The sequence below is a fragment of the Salarias fasciatus genome, chromosome 13 (genome assembly GCF_902148845.1).
Source record: "Salarias fasciatus chromosome 13, fSalaFa1.1, whole genome shotgun sequence".
NCBI lineage: Eukaryota > Metazoa > Chordata > Actinopteri > Blenniiformes > Blenniidae > Salarias > Salarias fasciatus.
In genome coordinates, this window is record NC_043757.1 from 9380307 (window position 1) to 9402738 (window position 22432).

Here is a 22432-nt window from a genome sequence, read left to right on the forward strand (position 1 = left end):
AGATGATCTGCTGTTTAACCCTTACTGTGGTCTCCGTCTGTGCTCATCTGAGGTCATGTCCAGCGGCCGTTTTCAATTCTTTCTGGGTGGAGTTTGCATGTTCTCCCTGTGTGTGCATTGGCATATTGCAGCTGCTTCTGTTTCCTCCCACAGTTCAAATGCCGGCATGTGTGGTTGACTGGTTAGCTGCAGCGCTCAGTGACCCTGAAAGCCTTACAGAATGTGAACGGATGAGGAGGTGAAGAGAAAGTGTTTGAAGATGTGACGTGTCTGGCAGTGAAACAACACAAAATGAATCTATAAGTGAATGTTTGCCAGTCTCAACGCTTCTCTTCGCTTCACTAGAAATGACTGAAATAACTCTAAAACCTTACGCCATATGGATGTAGGTGTGGAACTGTGACAGTATCCACATTGAGTTTGTTAAACCTTTAAAATATCATTAACATAATATAACATGGCCAAAACTATCATTATATAATCTCAAATGCACCTTCAGAGAGATCTCCTGAGATTTCTTTTTTGTTTTTTTGTGCTGGCCAAGTCAAGTCAGGCCATTCTTTCTTGCAATTCCTATTTCCACCACCAGATGGTGCAGTAATTCAGTCTGCTTAGAGGAGGAAAAGGGAAATCAGCCAGATGAGAGTAAAAGTGTACTAACTTTACTCAAACAATTTAAAAAAAAGTATTAAATGTGATGGCGTGATCCAAAGAAATAAGAGAAACCTTAGCTCAATAAAGGAAGTGGCAGGAAAATAGTGGATTTGTGTTTTCTATGTAAACTGTGTTGTGAATGATCCTGATGGCCTTTTTCTGCTGTATAAACAGTGAATGTAGTGAACACCTGTAAGTAATGCTCCAAATTTCACTCAAATGCAGCAACATTAGTGAAGAGTAGACAAAATTGGATGAATAGTGGTCCAGAAAGTGTTTTGCCGGACTGAGTATATGCTTCCTGTTTGTTTAGTAAATGTTTAACATGAGATTCCCAGTTTATTTATCCATCCAGTATTACACCAGGAAATCTGATTTCATAAGCTCTCACAATATCATCACTATGTGTTTGTTTGATCCAACTAATATTCCAAAGCTCATGTTTATTTTTGTTTATATTCAATGATATTTATTCCTTTTATTTATATCTTTCTGCACTCATTGTCTTCAGTAATTCCTGGAAGTCTCCTCTGAACAAACAATGCTTGATTCATCTGCAAATAAAACCAATTTTAAAATGCTAGAAACTTTGCAGACGTCGTCTATGAGAATGAAGAGTTTGGGACCCAGTGCTGACCCCTGGGGGTTGCCACAAGCAATGATCAAGCATGCGGAAGTGAAGTTTCTACCTTCATGAACTGACTCCTGTCCTATGAATAACGTTTCACCCAGTGGAAAACTATTCCCCTGCTCTCATGCCATTCTAGGTTACTGATTAATATGTTATGATTGTGTCAGATGTGTTTTTTAGGTCAATGAATATTCTAGTTATGCATAGTTTGTAATCTATAGCATTTGTGATGTCCTTGAGTCCAAACTGGCTGTTGGAGTCATTTCAATCTGCTACTGAACATTTTTCTAAAAACAAAAACTAAAACTAAAACAAACCAGATCAATAAGATAATATTAAGATCGATTTTACCGAAAACAAAATCTTTACAGAATCATGTTTTAAATGCAAGATAACATAAAAAAGTATATGCATTATATCTATAATAAATAAATATCTAAGTAACCATCAATTAATCTGATTCTACTGATTTAATTCATTGATGATTGATTTAATAAAAAAATTAATAATAATGTATTTAAAAAATGAGATTTATATTAAGAACAGCTGTTTAAAATGTTGAACTCCCTAAAAATCAATACAGACAGTGTTGGATTGAGTTGTATTTCTTTTCAGTGTCTCCAGTAAAACTGTTGTTGTCTGGAACATACCAGACGATCCACCGAAAACATTTCAGGTGTCGTAGCCCTTCTCTCTCTCTTTCTCTGCATTTACTTGGCTTACAGGAGACTGTGTGTCATTCTTCAGTTATACTGAAGCAACTTTAGTTTGAACCACTCGTGTTAAAGCTACACACATGCAGTGTTTTCAGAAAAGCTGAGGAATTGTGTAAAATCCTTAGAGAAGAGAAACCCAACATGGTAATTCTGCCTTGTGTTCACAGTTGTTTTTTAATGCACACTTGATACAGTGGAGCTCATCTTTGAAAACTGATATCAGATATTATACTCAAGTGAAAAATATGATGTTCTTGATCTTAAAATATTCTCAGCGAGTGACTCAACGGCGTCTTACAGCACAGCGTGACTCACAATACCTGAAAAACATTTTCCCAGCCTGCAGTTTCTGTCAAGACCTGTTCAGACCGTTGACAATGTGACGTATGACAGGTATTTCCCAATTTGTTGTCAGCAGCCGAATTAGCAAATGTTTCCTTTGAAAACTGGTATTTTATGCGCATGTTTTGTTATTTTCTGATGGGAAAGTAAACCACAGAAATAACTTTTTCAAAGAGGAAAACGACAGTGTAAATACAGACTGCATAAACAAATCCACAGGGTTATTGTAAATTTATATTACATCACATTGGAAATAAATTTCATGACACTTGCTTTACTTTTATTTGTATAGTGACACATATGTTCATGTTCAGAAATATTAACTTTATGTTTGTTTTGAAGGTCTGGGTCATCCATGCCTGATTGTTTATGCTTATTTCATGTACTTTGTGGCCTTTTAATATTTCTTACTGGTTATTTTTATGTCTTTTTGGGTTCTTTTTGTTGCATTGACATCCATTTGCTTCCCCACTACTTTCTGTTTATTTTGTATTTGTTTTGGTCAGTTTTACCTTTCCTGATGTAGCTTTTTAACTTTCAGACTGAAGTTATTTTGTAGCTTCGGTTGTTGTGTTTGTTATTATTATGGTTATTTTAAATCTTCTGCTGTATCTTTCTTTTAATCACAGTCATGTGTCATTTTGAGATCTTTTTGAGCCTCATCCTGCTGACTTTGCGTCTCGGATGTCACTCCATGATGATCTGTGTCTCTTTGTGGTCGTTTTATTTTGAAACAAAGTCATTTGCTGCGTTTCTGGGGGGATTTGTCACTATGGTTATTGAATAACTTCTTTAAAATGATCTCACCTATTTTTTGTTTTGTCTTTGACAGCTTTATTACTCTTTGGAAGGATTTCTGTCTATTCTTCAATCAGTTTTCAACTTTTTTCGTATAATTTTCATGCAGCTTTTTGCCTTTTGTGTTCTTGTTTCCAGATCATTTTGTTTATTTATTGGTCAATCTGTAAAGTTTTTCTATCTTGGTTTGTCACCATTTAGTGCTTCACCGAAGTTGTTTTGTGTTGCTTTATGGTCATTTTATGCCTCTTTGTGATAGCTTTGCCTTGATTGTGTACCTGTTTTTCATTCCATTGCATCCCTGTAATAGTTTTATTCTGCTAGTGGTCGTTTAGAGACTTTTCATTATACTGTATTTAAGGATATGGCATAGACAAGCATCCAGTGCTGCTTTATCCCATCAGGGCTGGAGTTAACTGGAGCTGAGCACAGCTGAATGTGGTCATATTTCCAACACATCTACAGGTTTATCCTATAAAGGCCACATATCTGTATTTTAAATGGGTCTTCCCTGATTCACAACATAAGCTTATAAGATAAGCATCAATCCAATTTCAAAACTCTACTTAAAAATATAATGGACAAAAGAAAAAGATGGCAACAAATATCTAAGCAGACAGGAGTAGACTAGAAACAAATGTATGCTTTGGTCAAGACAAATAGTTGCGTTCTAATTACTTGTAACATTTATTTATTTATTTTATAACGATGATGTGTGTGAATAAAGTGAAATAACTTATTTTAAGACATATTGCACAGAGAGGAAGTTATACTTTCCTGTAATTCACAATCGCAGTTTAACCCTTTTATCAAGTGAACAGTGAACATATTTTCTAGTTTCTGCATTTCTTCCTGCTTCCAAGCGAATAACTGTACAGTTGTAGCTATCATATATCACTTCATGAAATTATTATGCTTTCAAACATTAAGATATATGCTGCTGCTATATTTGGCCTTTTGCTCTTGTAATCTTGTGATCTTTTTCAGTTCACCTAATTGATGATCGTACTTTGAGAATAAAATATACCATGTGCACCACGGAAAATCTGCATTGTCAACATAAAACTGGGGCAAGTTTTCAAATGTGACCCATGACTGTTGGTACTTTAAACTTACTAAATAATCATTATGCAGTGGTGGCACTCATTCACATGCTGCTAATCTTTTGCAGTTTAGACACTTTTTACATTGGAAAGAGTGAAATATGTGCTGTTTTGGTGAGTGCCATGGTTTAGAATGTATAAATGGAACATTATTAAGGTGCATTATACAGACCTATAAATATATCTAAATGACACTCTTGAGTGCTGTATTTCAATGGATGGGCTATGAAGAGAAATCAGCAGTTTTCTTAATTAACATAAACTATACTGATGTGTTTGTGTGACTGTGAAAACTTGTTTTATTTTAAGAAGGCTGGCTTTCAGTGATACATCTAAATCTCGTTGCTCTTTCAATCAAAGTCTCAACAGAAAGCTGATGGAAAGCAACAGAAACTCACCAAGAGAACCTGAACTGAGACGTCAACAGAGTGATTGGCAAATATGGTCATACCGGAAACAAGGTGCGGCAGTCTAGCCCCGCCCCCTCCGACCGTCATCCCCTGGCGTCACGAGCTGCTGCGCTGCGCTCATAAATAAAGCTGGCTGAGCCCTCTACCTGTCACTTGGATAACGACAGCCAAACGGACTACAAATACCTCTCACCTGTGCGCAAGGACGCAACTTCAGCTCGTGCCTGTTGCCTTTCTCTGCGTGCGTGCGCGCTCTCGACTGAGTTTCCCTCCAAACGGGTTTGACCGGGACACACCTGCGTACCTGAGCGGCCGGTCTTTACTGTGAGCGTCGAGCGTCCTCACCCTCTCACTCCGTATTTCCCCTCTGCGGACGACACACCGACGGAAAGCCTTTCTCTTCTGTTCTTCACTGGACCGTTCGAGACTTTTCTTCCTCCCAGCCATGAAGATGTGGATTCTTATCGCACTTGTTGCTTTTGCAGCAAGCGCCTCAGCTCAATCCTGTAAGTATCAATTTAAGATGATTTTTTTATCAGGCTGGAAAAAAAAAAAAAAAAAAATCAAATTAGGCCTCAGCATATCCTGCATAGCAGAGAATTTCCATCTTTTCTTTCTTTCTTGGTTTATTTTTTTTTTTAAGTAAGTTAAGAACACCTGTTTGCTTCGTGTGTAACGTTCAGAGTCACCTGCGCCAGGTATTTTTCCTTTATTCGTGAGTCAGGGAGGCAGCAGGTAGTGCTGGGTGGGGGTTGGGAGGATTTGTTCCGCTCTTCAGGGAACTGTGTGTTTGGAGAAACCAACGCCCAGGCAGGTTAGGTAAACTTCCGTTCTGAAGACGCTCGACATGAGAACAGACAGAAAACTAGACCAACTCATTAAAGTGATACAGTTTGATCAAATGAGCTTGGTTTGTGTGATCATGAGATGCAGTGCTGAAGAGTCCTTTTTTGTTTAGGTTCATGTGAAACCATGAAATGGGCCACCTGTGATGGAAATCCGTGCACCTGTTCCATTTTAATCGGCAACAATGTGAAACAAACCCTGGACTGCAACAAACGTGAGCAAAAAAAACCCTTTTTTTTTCTTTTTCTTTTAAAATATGGTAAAATATATAGGTTGTGTTTTTGTGACCTTGTGTGCTCACGGCTTCCCACAGTGATCCCCAAGTGTTTCCTGATGAAGGCTGAGATGTACAGAGCCTCAAAGGGCCAGGACACCCGTACAGGGGGAAAGCCTGTGGAGACGGCCTTCGTGGACAATGACGGCATCTACGACCCAGACTGCGAGAATGACGGCAAGTTCAAGGCCAAGCAGTGCAACAACACAGAGGAGTGCTGGTGCGTCAACAGCGCCGGCGTCCGGCGTACCGACAAGGGAGACAAGGACCTGAAGTGCGAGGAACTGGTGGAGACCTAGTGAGTACCTGGACCCATGTGCAGCGCATATTAGATTGAGTTGTTTGAAACGTTAACGTCTGATGGCTGTTCTTCCTCTCTAGCTGGGTGCGTCTTCAGCTGACACACAAAAAAACCAACACTACAGTGAATGCTGCCAATCTGAAGAGGTAGATGTTCATTTAACAGTTCTGTCCAAATAATCATGAGCACGTTTCCAGATTAGAGTCTCACAGCTGCTTCTTCATTGCAGTGCCATTGCAGATGCCATCAACAAGCGTTACAAGAACTTTAACAAGGACCTGGTGGACGAGGTGGAGGTGAGTCAGAGAACCGGCAGGATTGTAGCTTAACTAACACCTGTTGTAGAAGCTTTAATAAACCCTGTTGTCTCCATCTTGCAGTACGACCCTGATTCTCGGCTGATTGTGGTGGATGTCAAGAAGCCGATGGGCGACCGCAAAAGTGACCTGTCCCAAATGGCCTACTACATGGAGAAGGATGTATGTTAACACTTTTCTCTAGTTTCAATCCTGAATCGACTTAAGTATTCCTTGTATTGACCTCAGTGTTTTGGTTTTTTTTTTTCTTTTTTTCTTTTTTGGGTGGGGGATTCTTGCAGGTGAAAGTCCTGCCTCTGTTCAGGAACCAGAATAAGTTTGCGCCCAACGTTGGCGGACAGGATCTGGAGATGGAGAAAATCCTGGTGTACTACGTGGACGAGAAGGCTCCCACTTTCACCATGAAGAACCTGACGGGCGGGATCATCGCCGTCATCGTGGTGGTTGCGGTGGCCGTGGTCGTCGGCCTGATTCTCCTGGTGAGTGGCACGCCTTTTGAACTCATATATGAAAACCTTTTCTTTCACATACAAGTCGGTCTAATTGCCTTTTTCTTTGTGTGTAGTTCTTTGCCAGAAGGCGCCAGAGTCAGCGGTACAACAAAGCTCAGGTGAGATGAACTTCCTGTCTCCTGCATTTTTGGTTTTTGTAGAGGTTTTTTTTTTTTTCCAAATTAAAGTTTTAACCTGCTTTTTTTTATTCTTCTTCCAGCAAAGAGAGATGGTGAACATGTAAAGCATCAGGATGAATGAAGACATCACATCAACCCATTTTGGATGAACTTACTTGTTTTTGCAGTGGGAGTGTGCCATTTGTTTTTGTTTTTTTGTCTTTTTACTTGAGAAGTGGATCGTAAAGGAACAATTAATTTGCTTCTTTTAAATGTTTTTTGACATAATGGTTGGCACGACCGGTACCATCTTTTTATTTATGTTTGTGTAAAGCCTTGATGCCTTGTCCAATCTGTACGCCACAAAGAACTGCGCTGTTTTGGAAAAAGTGCCTGAGACCAGTTGCATTTTAACATTATAAATTCTATAAAGGTTTAAATTCCATGTCATAGATTGTACAGTTTCTTACTTGTTCATGTGTTTGTTGGATTGTTTTTAATAAAATGTTTTAAAGACTTTCTGGGTGAAGATTTCTTGTTGTCGGGGAAAGCATAAGCTGGAGGAAAGACTTGTTTTTGGAAGCTTAATGTCACTTGCTGGGTAGAGATTTGTATGAAATGGCTGCTTGCTTTTGTTTACTCCGGGTGATTTATTGGGTGTGGCAGCTCGGGATTTGAATGTGTCAATATAATATAAAGGAAAAAATAAATCCATGTTTTTATGGCTGTGTTGCGGACTCTGTTCTGGGCTTCTGTCTCCAAAGAAGCAGAGAAAATGATTGTTGTGTCAGATTGTGTATCATAAATGGCACATGTGTTCCTTCTTAGGAAAGACGGAAGGTTTGTCATCTCTCAGACCTCCAGATCTTGTTCAACCCGTCGGTCAGGTTTCGTGCTCGGCGGCGAACAAGTGTAAGCACTCTGAGTTCACTCACAGCTCGGGTGAAGAGTCGGAATTGAATGCAGGCCCGACGAGACGCGACTCGTGATCAAAGTTAAATCGGTGTGCTTTGTTGCAACATATAAACGTGAAGGAAGCTGTTTTTCAGAGGGGAAACAACTCAAATCTACATATACTGCATATTCAAGTACACCTTTTTGGTATTTGGCATGAATACATCTTTAAACTTCCACTTTGAGTCATGCACTTCAACTTTTTTACCACTCATAATTTGTTTCAGTTCCTTTTTTTAAATTTTTTTACTTGCCTTACCCTACTTTCCTCCCCCGCCCTTCCCTCGTCTCCACGGCAACGCAGGTACAAAAGCCTGTCTGAAACGAGTTGGGGCAGGTCAGGTGTCATATATCTTGCCTTCCGTTCCCCTCCCCCCCCTCCCTCTCTCTCTCTGTTGTAGCAGACTGGAGGAATGAAGGTGTGTCGGTTGCTGTCAGGCACCTGCTGCAAGTATCAGCACGTCAGCTTCGCCTCCACCAATGAGGAGGACACAGACTGAATCCCGGTTTCCCCGGGACATTACACTCAGACCAGCTCGCTGTTGAAGTGTTTATTCAAGCTGAGAATAGTTTGGAAGGTAATATGACAAATAAATAGAACACAGAAAGGCGGGGGGGGGGGGGGGGGGGGGGGGGGGGGACGACATCAGAAAAAGAAACACCTGTTTTTCCAGTTAATCTTTTGGTCGACATGTCAGATCATGATTTGAGTCACATCTGGAAACAGAGAGCATTCTGTTTTTCTGAAAACTCTTCAGCAGGCCTCAAACTTCCCAACAACCTGTTGCTTCAGCATTACACACATCCTCCTCCTCTTCTCTTTCAAACATCTCTCTTCACTCAGTTCAGTTTTTCATAATTCTCAACAGAGAGCTTAGTGTTTGGTCAAACCCCCGATCAGATTTCAGTGCATTCAGTGATGCAGGTTTTTCACGATTTTTTTTCATTTGATCTAAATTCTTCCACTTCACATTTTTAATATGGTCAGAAATATTATGTCAGGCTCGTGGCTACATGTTTCTTACATGACATAAACAGTTGCCACATGGGTAAATTATGAAACTTTGTACGGACATGGAAGACACGAAAACTCACTCTGTGGTCATTTCACAACTTTTACTTCCCAGCTTGGCTGACTGGCGCCTTATTTCAGGTGTTTTGCTGTTTATTTTAGGGTCTAGTATTGGATCGTAAGTATGAAAAATGATGCAGATGACAAATTGTGGCAGGAGTCAAAGTCTGCAGTAATGTTTACAGAGTATGTGTCAAATTAATACTCAAATGAGTAACATTTCATCTAAAGTGGAGCTGCTGTTCCATAGCTGAGGTGATTTGGGTTTCCTATTAAGATACTTCCTGCTAGAGTCCAGTAAGGCTTGGCCAACTAAGGCACCCAGAGCTCAGCTTCAGAGAATGTCTTTTTCATTTGGCCTCACACAGATTGGATCCAGGGTCTCCAGGCGCCATACGAAGGGGCAGCCCACTGCTCCTAGTCTGTATCATGAAGGTTAACTATGAATGGGATGGGTTATACGCTGAGAAGTCATTTTCCAAAGGTCATCATAAAGTATGTCAACTGGTTTTTATTGCTTTACTGTGATTACACTGAGTATCTGGGCTGGAAAATGCCAGTCATGATTTGTCTAACACACTAATCGAGCTTGTTGAGCTTCTTCAGAAACTTAAGCAGCAAACGAAACATTTGATTTGTTCAGAGTCAACATTATGGGTGCAGACAGTGGGAAGTAACCCAGAAACACCATTTACGTGGCTTCTGATCGATCATAAACAGGGTTACACCACGTCCCACTGATCCCATTAAAGTCTGATAAGATAGACCCGTTCACACGAGGGATCAATGCTCAATCATACTGTTTACTTTCCACATGAAGTTTGTGAAGTTAAAGTTGGAATTCAGACAAATAATCTACAATTACTTATTAAGAACGATTCAGGACTGCAATGGCACTTTGACCTCTGAACTCTGCCAAAGTCTCATTAAGTCTGAAGAGACCCTCACAATGCATTTAGAAAAGCTGAACTTTTTTGTGTTTATCCTACAGCTTTTATAAATCAGAGCTCTGAATATTAAGGTTAATGATTTACTATTGCATCAAAGAAGCGTTCTTTTTATGGGACCTTGGTTTAGCCCAGATAAAAAGTTGTTCTTTTTTTTCTTTTTTTAAAGAAGACAGAGCACCACATTGTCAGCTGTGAGTGTTTCTCAGTTTACTGTACAATGAGTGTCAAAGTCTGGTTTGGTTACATTTTGGATGCAGCATTAACTGCAGCGAGGGAGAAAAACTCTGAGGAGAGAGAAACGTTAGTTATCGATTAACTTCCCTTCAACCACAACTGATTCCCCTTCAGACACCAACACTTCCCTCAACGTTCTCTGACACAAAGACTGCAGACACTTTTGCTCACTCTAATCACCGTCCCCAGCAGAGAGGCCACGAGTGTTTGTACACGATTAAAGTTTTACTGCTCTCCAGGCTGTTCAGTAACTAAGAGTGCGCCGGTTTCCTCTTCAAATCCTGCAGCACCAGTTACTCACCTGATCCACGGCCGCACAAACCACACGCGCTGTTTTTCCTCAGCTGTAGTCTCCCTCTCTGCTATTGCGTCCCGCTTTCATCATAATCCTCTTCATTATGCATCTAACACTGGAAGGGTTTCCTTCATTTCCTGCCCTACAGGAAGGCAGAACCCGATAGTAAGATTGCTCTCGAAATACTTTGTAAACGGAGCGTCATTAGCTCTTCTCGGCTCTGCCTTTTTTTTTTTGTTAAACTGGGATATAAAAATTAAGCTGGAGAGTCATTTCAGACCTCAGTCTGTCATAAATAGTGCTGACTTTTCTCTTTTGGGTCACTAAAGAAAGAAGGAACGGCGTATTAAAAACAGTCTCTCGGTTGTTTCTTGGCCCCCGTTTACCTCGATGAAAACTTGCGTTCTCCGCCACAAATCTCGCCAAGTGTTCTCAGGGGAAAGGCGCTGTAAGGCAATATTAGCAAATAGCTGCAGCCTCATCCGTTCTTTGATATTAAACTACACCAAAATGGATGAGGGAGACAGTTTTGATGCGGGGCCGGTGGTCTCTGTGCCGTCACAGCAGCGTGGGCGCCTTGCTGGGCCGACCCGGCGCCGGCGGGGATTTGCTCCTCAGCTCTTTGCTCTTCAGGCTGACGGGCTGGGCCACCATCAGGGCCGGGGCGGACAGGTGGTGGGCGGCGGCCTTCTGCTGGTGTGCGCTGTTGATGTAACTGGAGATGAGGAGGGTGATCTCCCTGATCTGCTGGCAAAACAAAACAGCTGTGTCAGCGTTTTTTTGTGTTTGGCCGAAAGTCCTGACGTCAATTAACTAAAATGATCGGAGAAGCTGTGGGTGAAAGCTGGTTCAGGTGTGGTTAACCTGTAAATAAGTCACCAATGAAGAATAAACCGAGTTTGAATTGCCCTCCTCCAGGTGGGAGAGAACCTCAGCGGTCTTCCTCACCTTGGAGGCGTTCATCGCAAACAGATGCTTTTCGGTGGGCTTGTCTTTGCCGGCGCTGGCTCCGATGCCCTGACCCACCACCAGCATGAAGTCCTGCTTGCAGCCTCCAAACGTCATGAGGTTCTTGTAAGGGTGGGAGGCCAGCAGTTTCTGACAGCGCAAAACACAAAATATTTAGAATGACACACACAAATTTGAAGCCTGGATCCAAACCTGTGTACGTACAAACACATCCTGTAACAAGCTAACGAGTGTCAGTGCTCATGGAAAACTGGGATACACACTAACACACACACACACTCCGCATGCAAAAAGTCACACTCGTTCGGGACCAAACCACTGCTGGTGGTGTTTAAATCGAGCTTTTTTGACTAAGGTTACAGACTAAATTGAAGTCAGTTCCTGACTGGACTGGACAGGAAGTCATTTTTCCACTATAATTTTCCAGGTCTTCCTTATATACTCTTCTTCCATCAGTGTTTCATACACCTTCTACTCACTCCCACAGTTAGGGGACATGTTTGTTCGGTATATAAGTCATTTTATCTCTCTTTGTGTTCGTACTGTGAAGAACTGGCAGCCAGTTAAGTGTGTTAAACAATCAAGGCATGTTCATTCCTAAAATCTTTACTTTGGAAAGCACAAGATCCAAGAAATCAGATGGCAGGAGTCATATCGGGACAGATGTCTGGGACCGTGTTGCGACACAGCTGCTTACGATGGAGTTGTGCTCCAGAACGCTGATGCCATCTTCATACACTGCCAGCCAAACGCATGCCCCCGGTTCTGGAGAGGCAGTGACGGACTATTGACGGAAAGAGAGAGAAGCAGAAGTGGGATCACTTTCACATTCATTTACAGTATTCACACACACAGCCGTCTAATAAAGAAATATATAATACTACATATTCACACATTCCAGTGGGGCGAGTCAGAACCAACCTTCCTTTTGCTACCTGCACTGCATATGTTCAGTAATTATATGAATAATATGTTGATCATAGTTTCCATTTGCATTCGTTTCTTTTCGAGTCGCTGAATTTCAAAAGGAGAGGCGGAAAATGGGAGAGAAATGGTTTGCTACTGTTGACCAGAAAGAAAAAATTGTAACATTGAAGTACAAAGTGTACACGCAGCAGTTGTTCCTGCAGGATATTTGTCTCTCTGGTGCTATTTGGCTTTGATCTCTTGATGTACACCAGAATAGGTGAAAAGCAAAAAATGCAAGTTTAAATCTAAATTATAGCAGAAACCTTTGGGCAATGTGAATGACATTACGGATCCACATCAGTTTGGTAACGTACTCTGCAGGATGAGACGCTGCTGTGCAGGAAGTTATTGTGTGTTTCCAAAGCATTTGCTCAACTTTTTTCCACAGTAATTTAAAGGGTAACCACATAGCTCGACCTGTCTGGACAGCGGCGACGGCTGTGATATCGATGGATGCTTTACAAGAAACTCAACAAGACATCGAAAGCCTTGCACAAGAAACTATTAATGACACGATGTTGAAATTGTGGTAATTTCAGAGTTACTGGAAGAAGGCGCCTGCAGTCGTTTCTTTTTCTTTATTTCCCTGCAGGCATACTTGCGTTTTAGTCCTGCGTCACGAACACTTACTAACATGTATCTGACAGAATCGACCTAATTCTGAGGAATTGACACTCACTTCCGCTTCAAACAGTTTGGCGCCAAAGAAGGGCCACTTCCTGGCAACGGTCAGGTAGATCCTGACACATTCGGGCGAACTTCGGCCCCTGAGCGAGGCCCACCGGGCCGAGAGGCGCTGCAGCAGCTGTCTGAGGGGGGAGAAAAGTGAAAAGTACACCCACCATATGAGCATGAACGCATGTTTCGTTCACCTCAAAGAGAAGGAGGCGTTCTAATACCTGAGCTGCTCCTCAGACGTGGTCCTGCGGTAGTGTTTGGGGTAAAATCGCTCCAAAACCTGCTTTAGGGTTTGAGTAGATTTGGTTTGGGCCGATCCAGCAGAAAATGGACGTTCAAAGTCTCCAAACTCCACCTGATGACAGACAAACAGCACAAGCCGTTCAGACAGTAAGGATTTAATCAGCTTTATATCTGCAGACGGTTGTGTTGGTTCTTCATGTAAATGTCAATTCATTGTTGAAATATTGTTGGCAATGGAAGTTTTATTTCTTTTTTTTCAATGCAACTGTGATATTGCACATCCTTGTATGAACAAGTCCACATTTCATTGCTATTGACACACACCAGCCTATCCTCTGCAAAACTGGCCCCAGGTTAGGCTTCAGAGTTTGGTGGCCAAAGATCTCAGAGAAACTCATAAAATGAGATTTTCATCTCTGAAATGTCTTCAGGGAATTTTTGGGGAGTCGTCCAATTGCATAAGTCCAATGTTGGGGAATTGATGTTTTATATCCTTCCAAAGTCACAGTTGTCAGGGAAAAACCAACTAACATTGAAAACATGAAGTCAGTGTGCTTTGAATGGCACTATATTCAAACTAGAATTTGGCACTCAGAGAGCACAGACCTCCGCCACAGCTCAAATCAGTCACCAACATCAATAAGAACACCATATATAATAAAACAACATTGTGATCGGGGTGTGATCGGAGCGGAGCGCTGCGGCGTGCGGTGCCTCTCTCTGTCGCCCTCTCTCCGTGTGTGTGTGTGTGTGTTTATCTGAAAAGGAAAACCGAAAAGCAATATAATTTATGTTATTTTACGTCATTTTAATTTGAAAATTGACCGGATTGTCTCGTATTTTCCGTTCCTGACTTCCTGTGTGGTGCGATCTGCTCTGTCCAGCTTTACAACTGGCGGTGCGCGGCGCGTGAGGCTCGCGAGAAAATAGAGAGGAGCAGAGCGGCCGCGGTCCACAGCGCGAGCTGTCCCGCGCTTCCTGTATGAACCGTCAGATAGGTTAACAGGGGCGTCGATCTGAAAGTCGGTGCTTGGCGCTTCCACCTCCACGCGCGGCGCGTCCTGTGTCAACTAGGCGTTTGTCGCCCCCTGTCGGCGGGCCTGCCCAACTATGTCAAAGACTCCCTATCTCTCAATGATAAAGAATCCTTTAAAAAACTCCTGGATCCAGACAGTGATCCGGATCATCACCAAAATTGAATGGATTCTAAGTTAGCCCAAGACCCACCTTTCCACAAAGTTTCATTGCAATCCGTCCATTACTTTTTCCATAATGTTGCTAACAAACAAACCAACCAACAAACCAACCAACAAACTGACGTGATTACATAACCTCTTGGCGGAGGTAACAAGTGTGTTTTACAGATGTCAGCATTCATCCTCATTGCACCTGGTACACTTGTGGTTTTGCAGAATAGTATAATTCAGAATTACTACTGTGAGGATGATCTTCTAATTGCAAAATTGTGAAATCACACAGGGAAACCGAACCCTTGAAATAGCTCCCAGAGGAATTTGGGAGCTACGCTTCACCTTTTATCACTCTCACTCAAACTGCTTCAATCTTCAGAGCCAAAGGTTAAAGCAACCTGTAAATTACGTATCATATTTTCCAGACTATAAACTACATTTCTTAAGTTGTTTCCACTCTTTCTGAGCACAGTATCAGTTCAGTGAATATTAATGACAGTAATAATGTGAGAGTGAGACCTGTGCGAGCAGAGCAGCCATCTCCAGAGCCAGCTCCTTGTTGACAGGAAAGTGTCCCGCCACGATGGCTTCATTGGTCTGATACGCCAGCAGCAGCCTCTCCCGCTCCGACTCCCCCCTCACCTGCTGAGAGAAGTACAGCCTGGGGAGGGAGGAGGAGGAGGAGGCGCACAGACGTGGATCAGTGTTAGAGGTCTTCTGGATGTAACAACGCAATTCTGAAGACGTGATCATTATCATTTGATTAAAAAATTGTGTTTCAATGGTAGCTGGTCCACTGGACACAACATGGTACCAGTTTCCAGCAGGAAATGTGTCATTTTCAAAAAATGACACAATGGTGAACTGCAAATCAACACAGAGAATTTACTACACAGGTTTTCTGTCCAGTAAATCCAGAGTATTCACCGCATTCTGTGTCTATACTGCATGTTGTCATTGATCTTTGTCCATTTAACAGCAGACGCATTGTTTGATCCAATGAAAACCTGCAAAGTTCTTACATTAAACAAATATGCAAATTCAGCTTTGCTGTGTTGTGATCTCCTCTCTCTACCTGTTCTTGTAGGTGAGGCGGACGGTCCGGGTGTTTTCCGACTTGCCGGTGTGCTGCTCCTTCGAAGCCTGCTCCCACTTGGAGATAATGTCACAGATCTGCAGACGACAAGATTCAGTGAAGGGAAAATCTCCGAACAAATGAGAAAGTCAAAAGGCAGAAGCTGCACCTTGATTCCTCCTTGCAGGCAATGCTCCAGCTCCCGTCCGGTGGGGTCGTCGGTGTACAGGCTGAAACCGGACAGCCCCGTCTTCCTCATGCCCGTGTCCTGGTTCAGGCGACACTGGAACTCCTCCACCGTGGTGGACGCGTCAAAGCTCACCACCTGCGGGAAGCGAATTGAACACAGAGGGCTGTATAAACTGATGCCACATTAACATTTTATATATGTGATAATATCCACAAATGTGGCATCAACTAGTCCCTCCAGGATAGCAAACAAAAAAACAAAACTTTATTTTGTCAGGTATAAAAAAAAGTTATGATTTGCTTTGTGCTATAAAGCAGGAATTTGTCTGTTTAAAATGTGTTTTATTGTTTTAGGGACACAAAAAATGTATTAGAGAATTGAATACAGGAAGAACCACTGTGTGCTTGAACTGAACCTGGAAATTTACTGATCAAAGACAGACGTGGTTATTGTGGTTCACCTTGAGGGTGCAACAAAATTAATGAATGGAGTTTGGTGAATCTGTGTTCATTATTGCAGTCACAAAATTGTAACTTCCTGGATGAACTGATCAATGCATTTAATGCACAACAAAATAAAAAGACAAGAAAAAAAATTAATGATTGAAATGTTTGAAGCAATCAGTTCCAAAAACAGAAACAACAAATTGCCAGTGTGGTGTTATGATGGTTCCTTTTTATTGATTTCAGTTCATTTTCAGCCTTTATTTAACTCTCACTTTAGCCTGGTTTGGATGAATTTCTTTTAAAGGGACATAAAACACAAATGCCATCATGAGAAAATCTACATTTTGTTGGGAAAAAAAGATGCTCAGGAAAGCCTTCCAATGTTTTTTTTTTTGTTTTTCTCCACATATTGATTCTGTCTTCACTTTAATTCCACTTTATTTTTCTCTACTTTGTGTACATTTTGTTGGATTGCTAAATTAGTGATTTGTGTGTTCTTTATAGTTTAACTGCTCTGCTTTGGTACACATTCACTCAGGTGAGGACTGGGTGTGCTTGTGCGACCTCTGTGACCAACAAACTGGTATTTTCTATTGAGACCATGATCTCATCACTTCCTGGATGAACCGACAGCGAAACACAAAAAGCAGGGAGGGGCCAAGAAAAAAAAAAAAAAAAAAAAAAAACCCACAACGCCAGCATGTGAAAAGCTTGGTTAGATCCCGGGTGGGGCCAAACACTCCAGAGAGGGAGGGCGTTTCAGTGTAAACAGGTTCTTCAATATGTGTGAACTGTGGCTGGAGAGCGTGATGTGATTGGCCGGCGCCGGTGTGAAGCCGCTCTCCGGTCAGCGGGCGGTCGCCTGGGTGTCAGCGCTACCTGGTACGTGTTGTTGAGGAAGTGCACGGGGACGCTGAAAGGCAGGGAGTGGTGGTAGGGATTCCTCAGCAGGATGGACAGGATCTCCATGCGCGACGGCCGGGCCTGCCGCTCGCCCTTCTGCTGCGTCCGCTCCATGGAGCGCTGGCAGTAAATGGCGTACTTGCCCACCTCCGTCCTGAGAGGGACGGCGAGGGGGAAAGGTGTGTGAGAACAGAGAACAGGGCGGATTCATGAGACTGACTGCTGCCTGTTGTTAACCTGCTGACTGAGGCAGAGGTGTCCACCTGTCTCCACACTGGGTGGAGTCTGAATAGAGCAGCTCGGGGGTCATCGACCTTTTTTAAACTAGAGTTTCTTCGAGACTATGAGTAATACACTTAATCTCACACATCTCAACAAAAGGAGGCAAATGAAAGAAAAGATTTTTACTGCTGGTAAACAAAAGTAAAGAAATACAGGAAGTGAGAGCAATACATTTAAATATGATGTCCGTGATATATTTCATTCATCTTCATTCAATCACATGTATTATTACTTATATTGATCATTATATTGTTGTAAAAGAGTGCAGGGATATGGATATGGAAGTATCTGGGTGTTAAGAGCTACAGAAACAAAGCAATTTCCTGTAAAGGATCAATAAAGATATTTTCTATTCTCTCTTTATTGGAAAATCTGGGATAAGATAGTAAATCAATCACAGGCGCAGTGGTACGGGAAGTCTTCCCTGCTGGCTGCAATAAGGTTTTATAATGCTCAATATTTCGCAATAATAAAAACCAATCCCCTGATATGCACGCCTATATTTCATTGCAGGAATGTCGTCCAATTTCATGTAGTCTTTTTGATCCAGTAGAGCGCAGTGATCTGTACAGCGTTTCCATGTTTTCCCTGTGCATGCGTGGGATTTGTTTCAGAGTGCTGTGGTTTCTTCCCACAGTTCATAAACATGCATGTGACAAGGCGATTTTTTTTTTTGTTTTTTTTTTTTTCACAGCAGTTGCATTTTTTATATTTTGGGGTTTCTTGCTCTCTCACCTGGAGTCTCCGTGTCTCTTGAGGTGAACCTGCAGCAGCCAGAGGAAGGGATGCCGGGGCAGAAACAGCCCCACACACAGGGCCAGAAACTGCCAGCCCTGGAGAGGCACACGCACACGCTCAGTCACCAACTCTCCTCACAAGCATGAATCAGAGGTTTCGCATGTGAGGAGCCACAGACAACAACAGCATTGTCTCCTCCTGATTACAAAGGAGGTAAAACCGTGAGTGTTTTCGTGCTACTGCTGAGATCATTCATGGGCACAAAGGAGCCGACGGAGCGGGGCAGCGCTGTGAGTCACTCCGTTGTGTTTCTGTCGACGGAGACACAAACACTCTGGAATTTTACATTAACAGGTAGTGCTGTGAATGCAGCTTTTATGTCTGCCCCCTGCTGGGAGCCCCCGGTGGCTGAGGAACAGGTGATCAGAACAAGAGAGCCCACTGAATCTGCTTTTCAAACGCAGGTGTAGATTTCACCGCCTCTTCCTAAATCCCTTAGCTGTTTCGATGACTAACAGGCCAGCGCTGTGGCAGACTGAAACCCACTCCATCCACCCTGTCACTGCTCAGAAAGGCTCCCAGCTGCTGCCGCGCTCTCCTGCTGCCTCCGTGTGGCGACGCAGCGTACCTGCAGGGGTCCCGGCTGGCCGTGCGGCTGCCTCCTGCGGGTCTGCTTGACGAGCTGGCAGAAGAGCTCGTTCTGCAGCTCGGGGTGCGTCAGGCACACCTGCAGGGCGCTCTGCGCCAGGGACACGTGGTAGTCGATGGCCGGAGCGTCGATGGCCACGTTGATGAACAGCTGACAGGTCTGAGGAGAGACGAGGAACATTTCACCTGTGTCATTCATCAATGAAGATGAGGATGTTTAGGTAAGAGCTCTGCTTCAATTTCATTTCATTTTACTAAACGGGAGCTTTGCAACCAGTTTGTGGGATTCACAGAACATTTGATGTCGACATTTGTGCACCTTGAAGAGTTTGACAGCCTCGGTCTGCAGAGCCTGCGAGGGCAGCGTGGTGAGAGGAGCCGACAGAGCCTCTTTACTGAAGCACAGCGTGGGATGCCTCCAGATCTGAGAGCCTGACGGGACGACAGACAGAAAACACGTCATGTTTCGCACGAGCGGAGAGCAGAGAGACACGGAGTGCGTTCACAGCCACACCTCTGAGTCAGGTCTCGGACCGATGAAAGCATAAACACACATTTCACTCATTTCTTAACTCAGAGGTGTTGAAAGACAGTTTAGTTCGTGGAGGCAGAAGATGCTTTAGTTTGATTAGCTGGATCTGTAGTTCAGTGGGGTTCATAAATGCACGGTACATTTGAACGTTTATGCTGACACAATTTAAATAGGTGGAATTAGTTCAAATAGATTTAGTTATTTGCAATAATTTACTGATTTGATGTAAATCAGTTTAACTTCAAGAAGTTTTATGTTTAAAAGTTTGGGATAAATAAGAGAGCTCAAAAGCAGTTTCAGGATTGTTTTGAATTGGAAAATAAATTCAAACTATTTCAGTCAGCAAGAACATTTTTTTGCATAAGTATCATTTGCAAATTTTGATCTGACAATTGACTGGATAATGTTGTTGGTGGATGTTGTTAGGTTGATTGTGATTAATCGTTTAACTAACATTCTCATTAGAACTTCACTGATTTGATTAAAGTGATGGATCTCAGTTCAGAGTCTGCATAATTTACTGAATGAATGTTTTTGCTCTTTTCTTGAAAGTCATCAACATTTACTGTTACCTTACATGAAAATCAACAGTTTCATAGAAGATAAAGGAAAAAAATAAATAAATGGTTGTTCAGTATTCTCGGACTTCTGGGACCTTTTGTCCCACATTATTTGGCAAACTCAAACATTTAAAGGCTTCACAGGTCGGACACTAAAGACGACATGAGTTGGAGGAGGTGAGTGTGTGTTCTGGTTATCGCATGCATGATGGAAAGGCAGGGCTGCAGAGTGGGGAAGTGGTTTGTCGTCTTCCCACTCAGCGAAGATATCGTGGATTTGAGCCCAGGACTTTCTGAGTGGAGTTTTGGATGTTCTCCCAGTGCTTGTTTACGTTTCGCTCTTTCTTCGTCCAATACATTCTGGGTTAATCACTTAACTACCTAAATGAAACTCGCGCTGCACCTTCCAATCAGCTCTGCAGCTGCCTGATGTGCTCATTTATTTCATTTTGAATGAAAGAAGCTGACTTTTCTGATGATACGCTGTTCTGGAGATCAGATTTTGAAAACCGCGGTGTCTTTATCAAAAACTAATCATGTTATTCAGTTATACTGCCAGCAGAAACTTTCACTTCTTTCAGGTTTAAAGAAAAAAAAAACTACTTGTATTGACGAAGTTGGAGGAGAGACTCACTCGGATCTCCGTCGAGCTGGAAGAGTTTTCCCACCAGTTGCTCAAACTCAGTGCCGACTTTGCCCGCCGTGGTGCCGGCCGCCACCGACAGATGGTACAACCAGGAATCCTGCAGAGCCAATGGAATCACAAGGAGACGCATCACGGTCGGTTTCCAAAGCAAAGACGACAGATGACAGAATAATCTCACATATTAGGTGTTTCTTATGCTGTATCAGTTGAAAATCTTTGTAGATCGTTTCATTTTTTTAAACAAATGACGCATTGAACTAACAAAAACCAACAAACGAAGATCCTTCTGGACTTAACTGACCTTCTCATGGCGAGACTCAATGAGCAGATACGTGGGTCCTTGCTCCAGCGGGTGGACAGCGATGGTGAAAAGCGCAGCTTGCAAGCCCCGCCCACACGCCTTCAGGTCTTCGTCCGAGTCCCTGGACCTGTCCACCTCCTCCACCCGGGCCTCCCACAGCTTGATCTGACCCAGTGGGAACTGACAGCACAGAGACGCACCGGTAAATTCCCATCTGTCCAGAGGATTTCTCGATTTGGCGATATCGAGTCGCACCTTGTCCTCCTGGCAGCGGAAGTAGTAGAGTGTTTTGCCGATCAGCGCACACCAAACCCGCTTCGAGTAGCCGTGCTTCACCTGCGGCACAGAGAGTCCACGTTTCAGTACGAGCAGTGACCTCTTCAGAAGCACAACGGGAAAAATGTGATGGTGCAGTTTTCATATGGATAAGTATCTCTTAAGAACTGAGTTTAGATGTTTCGATCAGACTCTTGGTAACAGGGGTGCAAAATAAAGCATGTCAAGACTGTTCAAACTGCACGAAACAATGCAGTAATGTTCTAATAATGTAAAATATAGCAATGTTACCGACCAATCACAGGAATATAAAAGCCATTTTCACATGCGCCGAACATCCAAATCCATACGGATGACACTTTTTCAACAGAAAAACAAATGAGGGCAAAAGAGACTCCAAACATTTAGATTAATCTGGAGGTTTGGACCACGTCTGAGAGTCGTGCGGACCTTGATTAGCAGTCCCTTCATGCTGGGCCGAATATCGGGCTGAGTGAAGAGAGGACTGGCGGCCTTCAGCCTCAGCACGCTCTGCAGCACCCGGAGCCACTCGTCCAGCAGGTTGGGAGAGTCGGCCTTCAGGTAGTAGACACGCTTCCCTGTTACAACCTGCTCGCAAGAAGAAAACCCCAGGTGAAAAGGTCACATGGAAGAATGAGGGAATTATAAACCATCTGGAAGCTGTGAACATACAGAGATGTGAGAGAAGACAGACTACCTGAAGTATTTGTTTCCCGTCTCCTCGTGCGATGCTGCTGGTGGCGTTGACCTCGATCTGACCCTGAGGTTTCCTGATTACGTCGCTCTGTGGGAGAAAATAATGAGACTGACAATGAAGCCCAAGAGTCTGTGGCGAACATTTAGAGTTTTACAGCAACTGAAGGATGCTCACAGGTGACTTATAGTAGAGCAGCTCGCCGTCTTTGAGCACAAACCAACGTCTCTTCCAGGTTTTCTTCCAGGTTTTCACCATTTTCAGGAGGTATCCCGACTTCTCCATCGGCTCCTACAGTACAAACAGCGTGACCAACAATACAGACGGTACAGGACGAACATTGTAAACCTGCTTTTTATTCAGTTTAAAGCGAGGTGAGTGACTCACGCTCTTGCCGTTGTCGCTGGCTGAACAGCAGGTCTTGGGCAGTTTCTGCTCCGGCTCTGAGCACTCGGTGTCGGTGGAGTACGCGTCGGGCGGGATGGCGTAGTCGCTCTCCGATGTCATGGAAGCCACGGACACCGCTGAAGGAGATGCACAGAGGAAAAGAGATCGATTCAGAAA

The 22432-nt window shown here is 43.0% G+C and overlaps 2 protein-coding genes across 3 annotated transcripts in view; one reads left to right on the top strand and one right to left on the bottom strand.

Moving 5' to 3' along the window:
- The first annotated feature begins 4797 nt into the window (after positions 1 to 4797).
- Positions 4798 to 7521, top strand: epcam (epithelial cell adhesion molecule). Its single transcript, XM_030107516.1, has 9 exons — positions 4798 to 5160; positions 5613 to 5714; positions 5814 to 6072; positions 6156 to 6221; positions 6305 to 6371; positions 6456 to 6554; positions 6674 to 6871; positions 6958 to 7002; positions 7104 to 7521. The coding sequence occupies exons 1-9, from the start codon at positions 5100 to 5102 to the stop codon at positions 7125 to 7127; spliced, it is 921 nt and encodes a 306-aa protein (XP_029963376.1). The 5' UTR covers positions 4798 to 5099; the 3' UTR covers positions 7128 to 7521.
- A 2588-nt stretch (positions 7522 to 10109) lies between these two features.
- Positions 10110 to 22432, bottom strand: part of plekhh2 (pleckstrin homology domain containing, family H (with MyTH4 domain) member 2) — a 29548-nt gene continuing 17225 nt past the window's right edge. For both annotated transcript variants that reach the window (XM_030107365.1, XM_030107366.1), the window contains exons 12-30: positions 22256 to 22392; positions 22046 to 22159; positions 21872 to 21958; positions 21604 to 21762; positions 21133 to 21213; positions 20878 to 21057; positions 20565 to 20673; positions 19158 to 19270; positions 18819 to 18998; positions 18188 to 18285; positions 17147 to 17324; positions 15801 to 15956; positions 15632 to 15729; positions 15076 to 15217; positions 13345 to 13478; positions 13125 to 13254; positions 12174 to 12260; positions 11456 to 11605; positions 10110 to 11251 (exon numbers count right to left, since the gene is read on the bottom strand). In XM_030107365.1, coding sequence (XP_029963225.1) covers positions 11066 to 11251; positions 11456 to 11605; positions 12174 to 12260; positions 13125 to 13254; positions 13345 to 13478; positions 15076 to 15217; positions 15632 to 15729; positions 15801 to 15956; positions 17147 to 17324; positions 18188 to 18285; positions 18819 to 18998; positions 19158 to 19270; positions 20565 to 20673; positions 20878 to 21057; positions 21133 to 21213; positions 21604 to 21762; positions 21872 to 21958; positions 22046 to 22159; positions 22256 to 22392 — 2519 coding nt within the window. In that variant the 3' untranslated portion in view covers positions 10110 to 11065. The remainder of the gene's footprint in view (positions 11252 to 11455; positions 11606 to 12173; positions 12261 to 13124; positions 13255 to 13344; positions 13479 to 15075; positions 15218 to 15631; positions 15730 to 15800; positions 15957 to 17146; positions 17325 to 18187; positions 18286 to 18818; positions 18999 to 19157; positions 19271 to 20564; positions 20674 to 20877; positions 21058 to 21132; positions 21214 to 21603; positions 21763 to 21871; positions 21959 to 22045; positions 22160 to 22255; positions 22393 to 22432) is intronic.

Coding starts and splice junctions, on each gene's coding strand:
- epcam (XM_030107516.1), top strand. CDS start 5,100: ATGAAGATGTGGATTCTTATCGCACTTGTTGCTTTTGCAGCAAGCGCC. Junction 6,222..6,304: donor AATGCTGCCAATCTGAAGAG/GTAGATGTTCAT, acceptor TCTTCATTGCAG/TGCCATTGCAGATGCCATCA. Junction 6,872..6,957: donor TCGTCGGCCTGATTCTCCTG/GTGAGTGGCACG, acceptor CTTTGTGTGTAG/TTCTTTGCCAGAAGGCGCCA.